The sequence below is a fragment of the Penicillium psychrosexuale genome (assembly GCF_028828465.1).
Source record: "Penicillium psychrosexuale strain IBT 29551 chromosome Unknown utg000005l, whole genome shotgun sequence".
Lineage (NCBI taxonomy): Eukaryota > Fungi > Ascomycota > Eurotiomycetes > Eurotiales > Aspergillaceae > Penicillium > Penicillium psychrosexuale.
In genome coordinates this window covers 100,361-115,632 of record NW_026643190.1, presented here as the reverse complement: position 1 = coordinate 115,632, position 15,272 = coordinate 100,361, and the positions used below count along the sequence as shown (strand labels likewise).

At 49.5% G+C, this 15,272-nt stretch overlaps 8 protein-coding genes across 8 annotated transcripts; 6 read left to right on the top strand and 2 right to left on the bottom strand.

The window, feature by feature from the left end:
• Positions 1-232: 232 nt before the first annotated feature.
• On the top strand, positions 233-1,660 carry N7518_009001 (uncharacterized protein; the record flags this gene model as incomplete). The annotated part of the gene is made up of 2 exons (XM_057189928.1): positions 233-396; positions 454-1,660. 2 exons carry the CDS (start codon positions 233-235, stop codon positions 1,658-1,660), a joined length of 1,371 nt encoding a protein of 456 aa, XP_057037584.1.
• Positions 1,661-2,463: 803 nt separating this feature from the next.
• On the top strand, positions 2,464-3,761 carry N7518_009000 (uncharacterized protein; the record flags this gene model as incomplete). Its single annotated transcript, XM_057189927.1, has 2 exons — positions 2,464-3,217; positions 3,304-3,761. 2 exons carry the CDS (start codon positions 2,464-2,466, stop codon positions 3,759-3,761), a joined length of 1,212 nt encoding a protein of 403 aa, XP_057037583.1.
• A 186-nt stretch (positions 3,762-3,947) lies between these two features.
• N7518_008999 (uncharacterized protein) lies at positions 3,948-4,274 on the top strand (the record flags this gene model as incomplete). Its single annotated transcript, XM_057189926.1, has 1 exon — positions 3,948-4,274. The coding sequence occupies one exon, from the start codon at positions 3,948-3,950 to the stop codon at positions 4,272-4,274; it is 327 nt and encodes a 108-aa protein (XP_057037582.1).
• Positions 4,275-4,550: 276 nt separating this feature from the next.
• Positions 4,551-5,276, bottom strand: N7518_008998 (NAD(P)-dependent oxidoreductase; the record flags this gene model as incomplete). Its single annotated transcript, XM_057189925.1, has 1 exon — positions 4,551-5,276. One exon carries the CDS (start codon positions 5,274-5,276, stop codon positions 4,551-4,553), a length of 726 nt encoding a protein of 241 aa, XP_057037581.1.
• A 419-nt stretch (positions 5,277-5,695) lies between these two features.
• Positions 5,696-8,437, top strand: N7518_008997 (transcriptional regulator family TF; the record flags this gene model as incomplete). The annotated part of the gene is made up of 3 exons (XM_057189924.1): positions 5,696-6,250; positions 6,302-6,685; positions 6,758-8,437. 3 exons carry the CDS (start codon positions 5,696-5,698, stop codon positions 8,435-8,437), a joined length of 2,619 nt encoding a protein of 872 aa, XP_057037580.1.
• Positions 8,438-9,136: 699 nt separating this feature from the next.
• On the top strand, positions 9,137-9,515 carry N7518_008996 (uncharacterized protein; the record flags this gene model as incomplete). The annotated part of the gene is given in 2 exon segments (XM_057189923.1): positions 9,137-9,312; positions 9,323-9,515. Coding segments are annotated over 2 exon segments (369 nt in total), but the record flags the coding sequence as incomplete, so codon positions are not given.
• A 127-nt stretch (positions 9,516-9,642) lies between these two features.
• N7518_008995 (uncharacterized protein) lies at positions 9,643-11,397 on the top strand (the record flags this gene model as incomplete). The annotated part of the gene is made up of 8 exons (XM_057189922.1): positions 9,643-9,797; positions 9,864-9,877; positions 9,937-10,009; positions 10,061-10,751; positions 10,807-11,010; positions 11,061-11,088; positions 11,145-11,260; positions 11,311-11,397. The coding sequence occupies 8 exons, from the start codon at positions 9,643-9,645 to the stop codon at positions 11,395-11,397; spliced, it is 1,368 nt and encodes a 455-aa protein (XP_057037578.1).
• A 316-nt stretch (positions 11,398-11,713) lies between these two features.
• On the bottom strand, positions 11,714-13,819 carry N7518_008994 (alkaline phosphatase; the record flags this gene model as incomplete). Its single annotated transcript, XM_057189921.1, has 3 exons — positions 11,714-13,380; positions 13,433-13,653; positions 13,707-13,819. The coding sequence occupies 3 exons, from the start codon at positions 13,817-13,819 to the stop codon at positions 11,714-11,716; spliced, it is 2,001 nt and encodes a 666-aa protein (XP_057037577.1).
• Between the last annotated feature and the right edge of the window lie 1,453 nt (positions 13,820-15,272).

Sequence of the window (15,272 nt, the reverse complement as noted above, 5' to 3'; positions counted from 1 at the left end):
CCACACGCTGGTCAGATCTCCGGATTCGGTCCGACCTGAGACAGGTCATTGGTGAATTCGTCGCGTTGCATCGAATTTTCTGTGGAACCTTCCATTTAGTCCTACGGGGCCGAATTTCTCTCGCGAGAAAATGGGGAAACAATAAGATGGCCAGAATTCCCGCCTGGGTTTGTTTCTTTCCTCGTGGGCTTTAAACATTTCTTCTCCATCTTCAATACTTGAACTATACACAATGGAAGTCAACACAGCACCACCCGTCTATGAGAATGACAAGATCGCAGAACGGAAAGATGAATCAACATACGAGGAGGAGGGCCCCATCAAGACTGGCGAAGTCCACGATGCCTTTGGCAACGAGGAGTACGCTGACATCAAGTATAAGACCTTGAAGTGGTGGTACGTACTATCTTCGGGAACAAGAGTGTCTTTATGGCCGTGCTAACACGTCTTCAGGCAATGCGGCTTGCTCATGATCTGTGAGTCAGTCTCACTGGGTGTGTTGTCGCTGCCAGCAGCCATGGCCACCCTGGGTCTCGTCCCCGGTATCATTCTGATTATCGGCCTCGGACTTCTCGCAACATACACTGGCTACAATATTGGCCTCTTCCGTGAACGGTATCCCCATATTCAGAACCTGGGTGATGCGGGCGAAATTTTGCTAGGCCGCTTCGGCCGAGAGCTCTTCGGTACTGGCCAGTTCCTCTTCTGTATCTTCGTCATGGGCAGCCACATCCTTACCTTCCGTGTCATGCTGAACACCCTCACCAACCACGGCACCTGCTCCGTTGTGTTCAGTGTCGTCGGCATGGTTATTTCAATCCTCCTGTCCATGCCCCGTACGATGAAGGGTATGACCTGGATATCGTTCCTATCATTCCTCAGCATCTTGAGCGCCGTCACGATCACTATGATCTCCGTGGGTGTCGAAAAGCACCCCGGTCGTGTCATCCACGCCACAGTCCCCAACGACCTGTACACTGCTTTCCAGGCCGTTTCCAACATCGTCTTCGCTTACTGCGCCCACGTTGCTTTCTTCGGTTTGATCGCCGAGATGGAGACGCCCCAGGATTTCAAGAAGTCCTTGTTCATGCTTCAGGGCTTTGAGATCTGTCTCTACCTGACCGCTGCTATTGTGATCTACTTCTACATTGGCACAGACGTGCATTCCCCTGCCCTCACGTCCGCAGGACCCCTGATGAGCAAGGTTGCCTACGGAATTGCCATCCCCACCATTGTCGGCGCCGGTGTCGTCAACGGCCACATCGGCTTGAAGTACATCTACTTCCGCCTCTGCTCCAAGTCCGGTCTGATGCACCAGAACAACAAGCGTGCTGTCGGTCTCTGGATCGGTCTTGGTATTGCTTGCTGGGTCGTTGCGTGGATTATCTCCGAGGCCATTCCTGTCTTCAGCGACCTAAACAGTTTGATCAGTGCTCTTTTCGCTTCATGGTTCAGCTACGGTCTGTCCGGTATTTACTGGCTTCACCTCAACTATGGTCAATGGTTCGCCTCTCCCCGCAAGATCGCCCTTACCGTCCTCAACATCTTCATTGCCTGCATCGGTTTGGTGCTGTGCGTTCTTGGTCTGTATGCTTCTGGTACGGCTATCAACAAGAACTCCAACAGCAACAGCTTCACCTGTGCCGACACAGATACTTAGATGACCTTCTTGCTTCTTGATTCATAGCACTAGACCTTGTTAACGTTACACGCCCTGTATATATACCGCATATAGATTATGCTCGGAGCGCACTGGCTGGCTCTAGAATATAAATAATTGATTAAAAATTCTCAACTATCTTGCTTGTCCTAATTATACTTAGCTATACCGTAGGATCGAGAAAATCCTTGCCATACCAAAATTCGATATATACACCTGTTACCTATAGATATGGAAGTCTTCCAATGGTAACTAAGCAATTGACCTTAAGTACAGGCTACGTTATATACTCATATTGTATAGCAATGGTCACTTAATATATGGTCTGTCAAGCCTATTCTATTCCAAATAAGCGTTGGGCGTGGCTGAGTTTGCTTAGATGTAGCTTGGATGTAACTAGAAAAGAGTGAAAAAGGTAGGAAGAACAGCAAACATAATGTGTTAGAAAGAGTCTCTAGATACTTTGAAGTTGAAGCTGAAGATGTGACTAGGAGTTGACAATGAGATGAAAGCTCTTCTATTGAGCAATGTTTGCTAAAGTCTGTCATTCTCACTCTTTCTATTGTCCACACCTACAACTGCCACTGTGACCTTCAATCCCCCTCTACTTCTTCTCTCCCTCTCACTTATCCTTCCTCTCTTCTTTCACATTTACCTCAAGTCAACAATCATTCCTTTCAGAGTGAGAGGTGACATTCATATCGCAAAATTCAGCAGGAAAGTCCACCAACAGGAGGTAATATCTATCATCAAATCATCCCTCAAAACGAAGACGATGATTTACCTCAACTAGGTGTACCAAGATGGATTCCAAAACACCTCAGATCTCGCCGGCGTTAGAAACCCTACCATTTGAAATTCGACGTCATATTCTTTCGATGGTGGAAATCGACAGCCTTAAGACCCTCGTCCAAGCCTCTCCTGTTTACTTTCACCACTACCAACTAGAGTGCAAGCTCTTGCTATGTCAAAGTCTGGAGTCGACATTGGGTAGCGTGACTGCTGATGCCTATGCAGTTCACAAGTCTACTTCCATGGAATGTTCAAAAGGACGGGATAGCAAAGGAATTGATGATTTTCTGACATCCTACCACAAAATGAGGTCTCAAGCCTGGTCTTCACCTCTCCACAACATTCTCATCATGGAAGAGGTCGAGACAATGGTCAGATTTCATTGCTCGATTGTTCAACCCTTGATGCGATGCTTTGTCAGAGAAGTATTGACTAATCTCACCGAGAAGACAAACGGGTCTCAGATCGAAGAGACTCTGAGCACAACAGAAGAGACACGACTGATGCGCGGGTTTTACCGATTCCAACTCTGTTGCAACATCTATGGCCTCGAATCGGCGGAATCTATCCCCTATGTTCGCTGGATCTCTATCTCCCAACACATTCTGGGAGACTTCTTGGGCATCTTTGACCCTTGGGAGGCAGAAGAGATATCTTGCATCAGTTATTTCTGCGAAGAAAAGTGCGAGCAGATCTTCAATCAGATCAAACAGGGCCTGGATGAAGAGAACTCCGGAATCGATCGACTTGACATTACCAGTCCATGTGAGTAGGAACCCCCTGGTTTTAAGCTCCCAATTTGAGGTCCATACGCGGGTTGGAAAATACTAATTTTGGCTTTGAAGCAACAGCCAAGTTGACCAGGTATCGTGGCCTCGAGCTGCTGCACTTGGTATACCCCATCAAAGACCAGGACCAGTTGGTTGTTACGAGGCAGTTGCCCCCACCCATGCGTCCGGGCGGCGTTCTCAGTGATCCCCACAGCGTCTTCGAACAACACTTACAATGGCATCGACACTGCGTTCACCCTGGGGAACGCGACCACCGACAGGAGCGCCGTGAGCCGCTCACTTTCCAAGGTGACAGGAAACCCGATGGAAGTTGTGCGCTCCTCCCACCGCTGGCCTGGACGATCATATGGGGTGGAAGTTACAGCAACCTCTTTGGGGAGTACATCCCCGACGCTTTATGTGAATGGGGATGGGTTATGTGGGATGCAGACCGACTAGAGCGAATGGGTGCTTTGGGGGTGATGATACAGGAATGGGAGGAGGAGCATCAGAGTGACCCTAGGAAGGATTACTGGTAACCGGCACTCTGTGATGCGAGGTCGATATCGGCACACACGACGATCTGCCTGCTCTTTCTCATTCTCAGCCTCACTCCCATCGTCTCTCCTATCATCATCATCATCAAGATTCCAAACTCAAGATGTCGCGAATCAGTGGAATTGCATCTTCCCTTTATGTCCCTTTATGCCTCAAAATCATCAATGATGGGCAGACATATTACGACTTTGACGCCATCCAGCGCCGAGGGCGAGTCGGTCATGTATGGTGTTTGGATCTCTATTCTTACCTGGCAATTCGACCCCCGTGACGGATATATTACTTGCCCGCATCACAGCCTCCAATTCAGCTCTCGTGGCTTTTCGGATTTCCAAGTGCACCAATATATTTCTCTGGTTGTGCAATGCAAGGGGGAATTCGGTGGCTATATATGGGACGGGGCGAGAGACCAACTGGAAAAATACCTTCAACCGATTCATGGCGATCCTGAGTCCAGCCCTACCGTCCACGGAATTGTGGCCATTGGCCAATGAGTCAGATCTACGAGTGCGACGGTATCTTGTACGAAATGGCTTCATCCAGCTACATAAGTAGCTCTCTCTGTTTGTTTGTATAATCATTCGGGCCCGAAATCTTTCTTTCTCTCTCCCGGCTTTCTAAGCCTCGCATCAATATTAATGGAGCCGATGTGGCCACCATACTAAGGGTAGTTGAAGATTAGAGTCTGGAATAAATCCAATCACAATGTGTCATTCTCAAGCTACATAATCCCAGAAAGCGAAACCCCCTCGGCTAGTTCATCTGTCCCATCAGTATGTAATGGTAACATTCTTGTTCAGATACTTCGCGTCTATCTTCAAGACAAGGTTCTCAGCAAGCCACCTCCCCGCATCCTCCCGGGAGATAGTATAGCCAATAGCTCTTGACTCAGGACCAGTCTTGGGATCCTCGATGCCCACGCGGATAGTCTTGTCCGACTCGCCATCAACAAGGTGGCTCGCACGAATGATTGTGAACGATTCCCCGCTCTGCGCGAAACGGTCTTCCATGACTACCTTGTCTGCCCCGGGGACGCTGACAAACAGGTAATAGATGGGTATCATGACAACAGGAACGTCGCGGCCGAAGCGCGAGAATCCCGCTGTACTGCACCCAATTATGTGTGGAGTTCCAGTAATTCCGGCGCTTCGAAGCTGGGCAAGGGCATTTAGGATAGTTGCCGCGCCTTTCTTGCAGACGTCTGGATCGTCGACGGTCATTCTGCGTGGCTTGGCGCCGATGGTAGACACGATGACATCGACGATGTGGCCATCGTCGGTTTGGAGGCACTGCGATACGGCGGAGATATCATGTGCATTGCCCTTGATGACTTTCAGATTTGGTGTTGACTCTGAAGGGAAGATGGTTGTGAGTTTTGAGGGATCACGGCACAGCGCAATGCATTTGTGCCCGGCAGCGAGGGTGCGTTTGAGCGCAGCAAGGCCAACGCCGGTACTGGCGCCAAAGAATGCGACGGACTTGGTTTTTGAGGTCATGTTATAGATGGGCTGTGGTTGCGAAAGTAGCGAAGTATTGGAAGGCTATCCTCTGATGTTGATAGTGGAGGCGAGCTGGATGTTATTCCCAGTGTCTTGGAAGGGGCGATGGGCTTCATAATATACATTTTGGCTGACAGCAGAAAGCGAAAAATATCCGAGCCAACGCAGCATGCCTCGCTATTTTCTCGCGACTTGCGACTCGCAACTCGTATTACAATGAGGGGGAGAACACGAGGCTAACCAAATGAGGCGGAAATGCCGTTCTCTCGTTGGTTGTCGCTCAACCTTCACGACTGAGTCAGACAGCCAACTCTGGCAGGCCTTACCATTTGCCTAACGAGATCAGGATAATCAAGGTTTTGCTTGACCCCTGTCTGATTGATCACTTGCTGGAACAAGCCCATAACGGTCCCAGGATGCCCGAAGAGCCTCCTGTCACAGGGGACGCGCTCGCTTCGGCCTCGGATGCCGAGAAAAACGCGAGATTCGACGCCTCGGGCAGAAACACAACATCGCCGAAGCCGCGCAGCTGCGTTGTATGCCGAAGTCGGAAAGTCCGATGCGACAAGCGAGCGCCTTGTTCCAATTGCCGTCGCGCAAATATCGCGTGTGTGCTTCCACCAACAGACCGTCCGCCAAGATGGGCTCGCCATCTCGACCGCCTCAACAGCGCGGTATCCAACCTACCGGCCTCCCAAAAACCCGAAGAAGACGTGATGGAGAAACTTCATAACCTTGAAAGCCTTGTTCAAGAGCTACGGATTCAGCTGGAACAGGCTAAATCAGCAGCTAACTCTGCTGAAGGGTCATCCGGGGTTGGTTCGCCTGAAAGCTCCGCGCATGATCGACAGTCGAACCCACCTTCCATTAGTACTGCCAGCGTGCAAAATAAATTCGGGAGACTGGTGCTTCGGGATTCAGACCGAAGCCGCTATGTTAGCAGTGGCTTCTGGTCTCGGGTCAATGACGAGGTATGCGCCTTGGTTTGTTATGGAATGAATGGCGAGTTAACTCCTACTCAGCTTGATGGCCTCAGGGATGATGTTCGTGATCTTCCATTAGGGGAATCCGATACCTCAGATGATGAGGCATCACCGGAGATGACCCTTTCTACACAAGAACTCGACCGGACCCCTGCAGAGCGTCACGGATTCTTGTTTGGGCATAATTTGAGTCCTTTTTCTCCCAACCTAACTGACCTTCTTCCACTCCCTTCTCAAATTCCGTTCCTTCTAGACGTGTTCTCCGAAAATGTGAACATTATCTTTCAAATTGTTCATCTTCCCACCATCAAGAACATGGTTCGCGATTGGCGCGGCCGTGAAATGAAGGGTCTCACACCGGCCAATGAAGCTTTGATGTTCGCTATTTACTACGCTGCTATTACATCAATGGAAGAAGAAGATGTAAGTCAAATCTTTAGATGTTCAACTTTCGGACGGATCCAAGCATGCGGGCTCACGTCTCGGGACATTTAGGTATTACTTAATTTCGGAGCCACCAAAGCCGAGCTCAATCTCAAATATCGCCAAGGCCTCGAACATGCTCTTGCCAGAGCTGATTTTCTGAATGCACCTAACTTAGTCCTAGTGCAGGCATTTGTAATCTTTCTTTATCTTGCTCGCCGACATGACAGTCCGAGGTTTGTGTGGATGATGACAGGACTGGCAATCCGAATGGGTCAAGCTCTGGGACTACATCGTGATGGAACCCATTTCGATTATCTCAGCCCATTTGAGATTGAGATGCGGCGAAGAGTCTGGTGGAACCTTTGCATTTTGGATGTGAGAGCATCCGACGATCAAGGAACCGATTACACGATCACAGGAGCGAGCTTCGATACTAAAATACCTCTTAATCTCAATGATACCGACCTCGACCCTGAATCAAAGCAGACACCTCAAGCTCACGATGCCTTGACTGATATGTCCGTTGCACGTGTCTCCTTCGGCATGTGCGAGGTCACGCGGCAGATGATGGGTCATGGCTTCAAAGAAGCTGCACCGAGTCCAGAAGAGCAAAGTCGCTTGTTGCAAAAAATAGACCAAGGTCTTCAACGGGACTTTCTCCAATACTCAACCGAATCAGGGAACATTACATACTGGGTGATAGTTACGGTCGCTCGGCTTCTTATGGCCAAAATGACTCTGCTTATCTACCTGCCTCTGTTGTTCTCCTCCCCAAATGAAGACTTCTCGGAGGAGCTGAGAACAAAACTGCTGGTTTCCAGTATCGAGGTCGCCGAGTACAATCATGCCCTGAACAATGAGCAAGCATGTAGACACTGGCGTTGGGCTTTCCAAACCTATACCCATTGGTACTCTATTGTCTACATGATGCTGGAAATCTCTCGGCGCCCGTGGTCGCCTCTTTCTGAACGGGCTTGGGTAGCCCTTCACAGTGTCTGGCTAATACCGAATCAAGCACACATGGAAAGAAATTTACGCGTCTGGATTCCACTCCGAAAGCTGATGACCAAGGCTAGGAAGCATCGCGATATGGAATTCGGACGACTGAAAAGCGATTCTCAAGCTGTCCAACAGCTGGAACGGGACTGTTGTATTGCTCCACTCCCGTCGAGCACTGGGCCGTTTCCATCTGGTTCAAATTCTGCAGCTCTGTTCCTTGACCAATGGCGCCAGCTAGTGGCACAACGGGATATAACCAAAGATGAAGCACTCGCATCAGGGTTTGCCGTCACTGATCCGTCGAATCCACCGATGCACATTAAAAGCACAACCCAGTCAAGTGTGCATCCTGCTCCTAATTTATGTCAAACTTTCTCCTCGGCTTTCAACGTTGAGCCAGAGTATCTCGCGCGGTTCGGGCAAGAAGTGTCTAGCAGTGGATCTACAAACTTCGACTCGGCCATGGCGTCTAATACAGGAATCGGATTTGGACCCGAAAGCTCTGCTGCTTCATCACATAATCACTTCTCGATGGCATCGGAAGCTCAGTTTGACGGTCAACTTGCCACCCCAGCTGTTGTACCTTGGCTGTGGTCTGAGAAGGACATGTCAGCTGATTTAACTAATACCTCCGAAGATCAAGCCGGGAGTAACATGGGCATAGACGAGGAGGTGAATTGGTACAATTGGGCCGCGTCTGCGAAGGATATGGAGTGTGATATGGGGAATTATAGTAGTGGACCACGCTAGCCTCCGGTTATACGCGGGGCTGCTGGTATCCACCTCGGTTGTACCTTGATTCTGGCATTTTCCTTCCTTAAATAGGTTCTGATAACAGATTCTCGAACTGATAATTCATTCTAACGGCTCCGAGAATGTGGGTCTCGAGGGTGGATATTTTGCAGAGAAATTGACCAATCAAACGAGCCCAGCGACCATCGGAGCATATGCGCGTGGACGTATACAAGAACCATGGAATACGAATCAAGCATCTAAGGAGTATCGAAAGTGAAGAGAGAAAATAAAAAGCTAGAGGGTTGAATGCACTCAAAATGGTGATGTTAATGCCGGGTACCTTTTTTATGGCCCACACCCCGCACCCAAGCTGAGAAAATGGATTGGATTCACTCAATTCCCCTGAACCCCGCCAAGACCCGGGGCTTGGGTAACGTGGCTGAGTGTCCCGAGATCGGACCTCGAGGCCTGATAGGTGGCCAGGTGAGAAGCTCGCTTCGAGAAAATTCTAGTGCCAGTCTTGCAATAACCTTGGAAAGCTAAAAGCGCCACAGTTAGATTTTACTTTTATGCACAATTACTTTAAATTTTCGAGCTCCTCATGAGAACTGGTCGTTTTAGAGGCAAATTGTATAATCTGGGGTTGAACATGGGGTAAACCTAATACATAAAGCCTTGACTAACAGTTTCCAATAGCGTTATCACTGAGGAGATAATGCTCGGGGCCGCCTACTTACCATCCGGGGTGGTTCTATATTGCACGCCGGGCCGGGTGCGCCGGGCCGGTACAATCTGACGCCGGGGGCGCATACCGCCTACGGAATTGGCTCGCCGACGCCAAATACCCCACAAACCTGGCATCGGTCAAGATATTATGTAATCATTCCCCGGTGTCGCTAGCCAAACCCATGAACGCATTTTTCAACGCCATCCTCGAAGTTGCAATCTCATTGGCGATTTATCCCGGAGAATACCCCGGAGTGTATTTGAGCGAGTTCGGGATTTGGCAATGACTCGTCTCCCCACACTCACTAGTCTATCAATTAGTAGTACTCCATACTATCTGGTAATGGAATATTCTGTTAACCTTTAGTCTCTCACGCCAAGCAAAGACTCTGGGCCAGCCGTTCTTTTTGGGCCTCCACTAGCGATTTTCGGTGCTTTTTCTTTCGCCCAAAAGTTTTCCTCTCTTCACTTCTCCATATCATATACCTTTCAATATGAGTGTCCCCGAAGCACCCCATCCTATTCAGGACTACGAAGTGTACAATGACTCAACCGACATGGAGAAGAAGGCGTACCCGGTAGACCCTCCGGATGATCCTTTTGGAAACGAAGAATCCGGGGAAGTAAAGTATCGTATCATGCCATGGTGGTCAGTATCTCACCCTGTTTACTCTTTTTAATTGCATGAAAAAGCACATTTCTGACTTTTATACAGGCAAGCTGGAACGCGTGAGAGCCCATCATTAACCCCAGTCAACGGGAACCCCATTCTAACACTGTTCATCTAGTGATGGTTGCTGAAAACATCTCGCTTGGTATTCTATCTCTTCCATCCGCAGTAGCAACCCTCGGAATTATCCCGTAAGAAAATATCTACCTCCACGATGCAGGAAGAAGGCTGACATCTCCCAGGGCGTTTGTCATTATTATGTTTTTGTCCGCCATCTCGTGGTACACTGGATACACCATGGGCCAGTTCAAGCAGCGTTATCCCCAGGTGCACAGCATGGGCGATGCCGGCGAGCTTCTCCTAGGCCCCATCGGACGCGAGATTTTCTTCGTCGGCCAGCTGCTGTTCATCATCTTCTTGATGGCCAGCCACATTCTCACCTTCTCGGTGTTGTTCAACACCATCACGAACCACGGTACCTGCACCATTGTATTTGGCGTTGTCGGTTTGGTCGTCAGCTGTGTTGCGGCCCTCCCGCGGACAGCAGAAAAGGTCTTTTGGATGTCCATCATCTCCGCCATCAGTATCTTGGTAGCCACCATCGTCACGATGATTTCCATCGGTGTGCAGGCGCCCTCTGATGTCCAGAACGATATCGTCGCGACCCCGACCTTCCAGGAAGGTTTCTTGGCAGTCACCAATATCGTCTTTGCCTTCATCGCTCACGTGTCTTTCTTCGGTATCATGTCGGAGATGCAGGATCCCCGCGATTTCCCCAAGGCCCTCGCTATGCTCCAGGTTATCGATACTACTATGTACGTTGTGACGGCTATGGTCATCTACTGCTATGCGGGCCCGAGTGTCGAGTCTCCGGCTCTATCGTCGGCTGGACCTATAATGAAGAAAGTTGCCTACGGCCTGGCCATCCCAACGGTGTGTTATATCTTTCCTCGCGGTTGATCCGGGAGTCTGTTCTAATTTCTAATAGGTCATTGTTGCCGGTGTTGTTTTCGGCCACGTTGCATGCAAGTACATCTATGTTCGAATCTTCCGCGGCGATCGCTCCCACCACATGCACCAGAAGACATTCTTGGCTACGGGTACATGGGTCGCGATCGGCCTGACTACCTGGACTGTTGCGTGGGTCATCGCAGAGTCCATTCCGGTGTTCAACGAGTTATTGAGTTTGATTGTATGTTCTATAATCATTTATTACCGTGCGTCTACTAACTTGTTGTACAGAGTGCCCTATTTGGAAGCTGGTTTAGCTGTAAGTCGACTTCTGGGACTAAGATTGATGCAAAATAGATGACTGACTGAGAACAGACGGCCTCCCTGCCATTTTCTGGTTCATGATGAACAAGGGAAAATTGTTCTCTTCGACTAGAAAGATAGCCCTGACTATTATCAACTTGGCAATTCTTGGAATTGCTTGTACTATTGTATGTTTTGTCTCTCTGCGTGATTCTGAATTTCCTGCTGACAAGACTAGTGTGGATTAGGACTCTATGTCTCGGGCGTGGCTATCAACGAGAGCTCGTCCAATGCCAGCTGGACCTGTGCCAACAATGCCACCTAGACTCGGTTATTACCGCGGTGGATATATGTCATGTTTCAGGTGTTGAAAATGGTTGCTTTATATATTTGCTCTGGGAAGTGTTGACTCAATTGGCTGGGCCATTGTAAATATACAGGTGTTCAACTTTACACGTGTACCTTGCATGCTACAGGTGTTGCTCGGTATCTCAAAGACTTCTTATACTTGAAATTCCAAGATGAGTTCTCACCAAACATAATTTCACATTCTTCTCTTGTACAAATTAATCTATAAGACGTCATCCTCTCCAAACTCCCGCCGAACACTGATGTCATCAACAAAATGGTGCACCATTATACTAATTGTGCTTTCCACCGTGAGGAGGCTTGCCACTGTGCTTCGCCTCCGACAAGCCCAGGCATTCCGCCATGTTGAAAAAGATGTCAATCGAGCTGTAAACACCTCCAAACAACTCCTGACACGGGCCGCGCGCAAAGACCGGCACGTCCGTCAATGAGTGGACACCCTGTCCTGCATCAAGGGGAAGAGTTCCATTGACCATGAAGCCACTGACGGCATCCTTGTAGTTGGCAACGTATCCCTTCTTCGTGTCCTTTGTAGCAGGTGTACGGGGACCCTCGCTGTGAACCCGATAATCCTCGCGGTGGTCAGGGAAAGTAACAACACCCGCTTGCAGGGTGTATCGCGGGTCCCATTGGGCAGGGAAGTGGACGCCCTCGGAGTACCGCAAGGCGTTGGATCCGGCGACGGTGTATTGCGACAAGCCGGAGTTCTCATAGTATCCGACCGCATTGCGCTTGCTGCGGTCGTCCTCCTGCGCCTCCATGTACTGCGTGTCGACGGAGCCTGTCACGTCGAAGCCGTGGCCGTGGTCGGCTGTGACGATGATGAGGGTGTCCTCGAGTTGGCCAAGCTTCTCGAGCTTCTCGATTGTTGCGCGCACGGTATCGTCGAGCTCGAGCAGCTCGCCCAGGGACCGGTCATAGTCCAGAGTGTGCATCTGCTTGTCGATGCTGGCGGCCTCAGCCATCAGGAACCAACCATCCTTGCGGTGGCGCTTGTGGAGCACGTCGATCGCCTTGAGGGTCATGTCTTTGAGTCCGGGGAGATCATCAGCATCGCGGCCTGAACCGTCGGGGTAGTTGCTCTGGTTGTAGAGATTGGACTGGTAGACGTTGCGATCGAGCCAAGTAGCGAGATTGGATTTCTGGAAAACACCCAGCAGCTTCTCGTTGCTTGGGGCGCTGTGCAGCGCGGTATTGTTCCAGGCCACGTTGTAGCCCTTCTCGGCGAACAGCTTGTAGTAGTCGCGCGTTTCCTCGCTCTCGAGGAAATCCTCGGCACCGGCACCAAGGAGCACATCGGGACCATCCCAGTTTGTCCACTCGTACTTGGTCAGACCTTCGTAGTATGAGCCAATGACATGGTCGTATTCGCCACGGTCGCTAGTGTGAGCAGCAAGACCGGCAGGAGTAGCATCTGCCAAAAAGGCAGTTGACACAATGCCAATACCGGAACCGGGGTGCTGGCGACGGAAGATCTCTGCGATTGTCTCAAATTTCGGGTCATCGAAAGCGTCGCTGGAGGAGTCCACATAGACACCCAAAGCATTGACGGTAGTCTTGTGACCGGTGTAAAGGGCCGTTGCGGAGTTGGCCGAATCAGTAATGAACGAGTCCATGGAGTGTGTCATCTGATGACCCAGCACGGGGAACTTGTCCAATGCCATCTTTGTCATGTATTTGCCGTTGATACTGCGGTGGGCAATGAGACGTGCTGCAGTGATCATGTTGGTGGTCATGCCGTCTCCGATGAACATAACGACGTTCTTCGCACGTCGCTTAGTAGGAAGATCACGAACAAACCAGTTGGCGACTGTCTTCTGCTTTCCGTAGTAGGTCAGAGTAGCCTCGTATTCGCCGGGCTCATAAAGGGCGATTCTCCTGTAGATCTTCGAGGTCACATTGACAAGAGAAGGCGTGTCTGCGTCCTGTGCGAATAGATCTGTTTCAGTTAGCTTAGACGTTCCCAAAAACCGAATATAGGAAGTTATTACCTTCATACCATGTGAAGTTCCACTTCTCCAACTGGGGTTCATCAATCTTGAAGTACTTTGCTGCAGTGACAGCAGATTTACCCTTCTCCTTTCCATTGCCCTTCTTGGCGATGGTGAAGGTGAAGTTCTCGTCTGGCGATCCAACACGAGCTTCAGACCCATTGACGGGGGAGTGTACTTCGAGACGGATGTCGAAGTACTGACCCGCTAGGAAGTCGACCCTGCAAATAGTAATAAGTAGCTAGAGCTTAGGTACAATTGAGACGTTACATACTGATCAGGTGGGAAGATACATCCCAAGTCAGGGCAACCACCCAACCGCTGGAAGGTCTGGGCTGCGGCGAACGAGACAAAACATGCCAGCGCGGAGATTGAAGAGGCGCGCATCTTGATAAGCCGATTGTGATGAAGCGTAGAGATTCACATTTTGAGAGAAAACACCTCCGTTAAATACAAGAACTCCGCAGCTGATTGCAAGCAAACCATCCTGCCAAGACTCTCCTGCCAAGACAATCTATATTGCTATAGACACAAATCTCCGAAGTATCCCAGTCCCTTGATAGAGTACTATTGCTACATCGTACATTTCTTTATGGGGACGAATAGGAGACACACACGATCTGCACGTGCGTAATCCTGGAGTTTACCTGGGAAGCTTGAACCTCCTTGCCAAGTCGAGGGAACGGAATGCCAAGCCAATTCAGCCAACCCCAGTCGTCCGCCAAGCTTCGAAGGCTTGGCAGACTCTCGCACGTGGGATGGATGGGAGATGCGGTGGAATCACGTTCCCTTTACTGAAGACCGTTCATACGCTTGAGTCATTTCCTATGATTGGATATATATCAAATCGAGAAAAGGAAACCCTAAGCGCTCGGCTGAAATGTCCAATGTGAGATGAAAATAAATAGACTAAGTAGAAAATCAAAATAGATAGCGCAGCATGGTGTCGTATAGTGCGTCTACAATCTCATGCTATCATATCATTGGCCCTGTAACTTCAGCTAATTCTCATCTCCGATTCGCACCACCCTTTTTTCATATAGAGGGTGGGGGACCTCGGCTCTCGCTTGGGATAAACAAACTGCGCCCTTGGATCCCAGCTAGGTCGTACGATCCTTATCTAGAAGCTGTAAAGCTATACGAGTGCCAAAAGAGCCTGAATACCACATATTCTAGCACGTGTCCTTATCACTATCGTCGCGCTCGTTGATACACCTGAGGATTCTACTGCATTGGCCCGGACTCAGATGGCAGTTCGGCTCATCGATTAGTTGGTTAGACCAAAGCTCCGCTCAGCAGATGATCTAAGAATATACGTGATAATTTTGTCACGTGATGGGCCGGTGAACTTAGCTTCCAATTATTGATTGCGGAGCGAAGCGAAGCAATTAAATCATGACCTCGTACGTGAACGTTCTTTTCTCCTATAGCTAACTATGCTGTGGAAAGTCATCGACCCAACAGGCAGAATAAATCGACTAGGCAGAATCTGGCTAGACGATAATTTCTATCAATACCTTTACCGCCTTTTGGTACAGCCTTTCTTTCAAGAATCAAGATGTCAACTCTCAAATCCTATGTAAGTGATGCATTTTTGATGGAATTTGATGGGAATTAGATAGAATTCGATGAACAACGGTGAAAAAACTAACAATTTTTCTTCGAGGCTAGCCCGCCTATAGATGGTACCTTACGCAGGATAAATGCTCCACAGAGGGTGCCTGGCCTGTGATGACCCGGAATGTAAGTAACTGACTTTACTAATTCTAAACTAGCCCTAAGCGATTAAATCACTGACTTATGGTGTAGGCTAAGAACGAATGGATCGTTTACCCTGGTG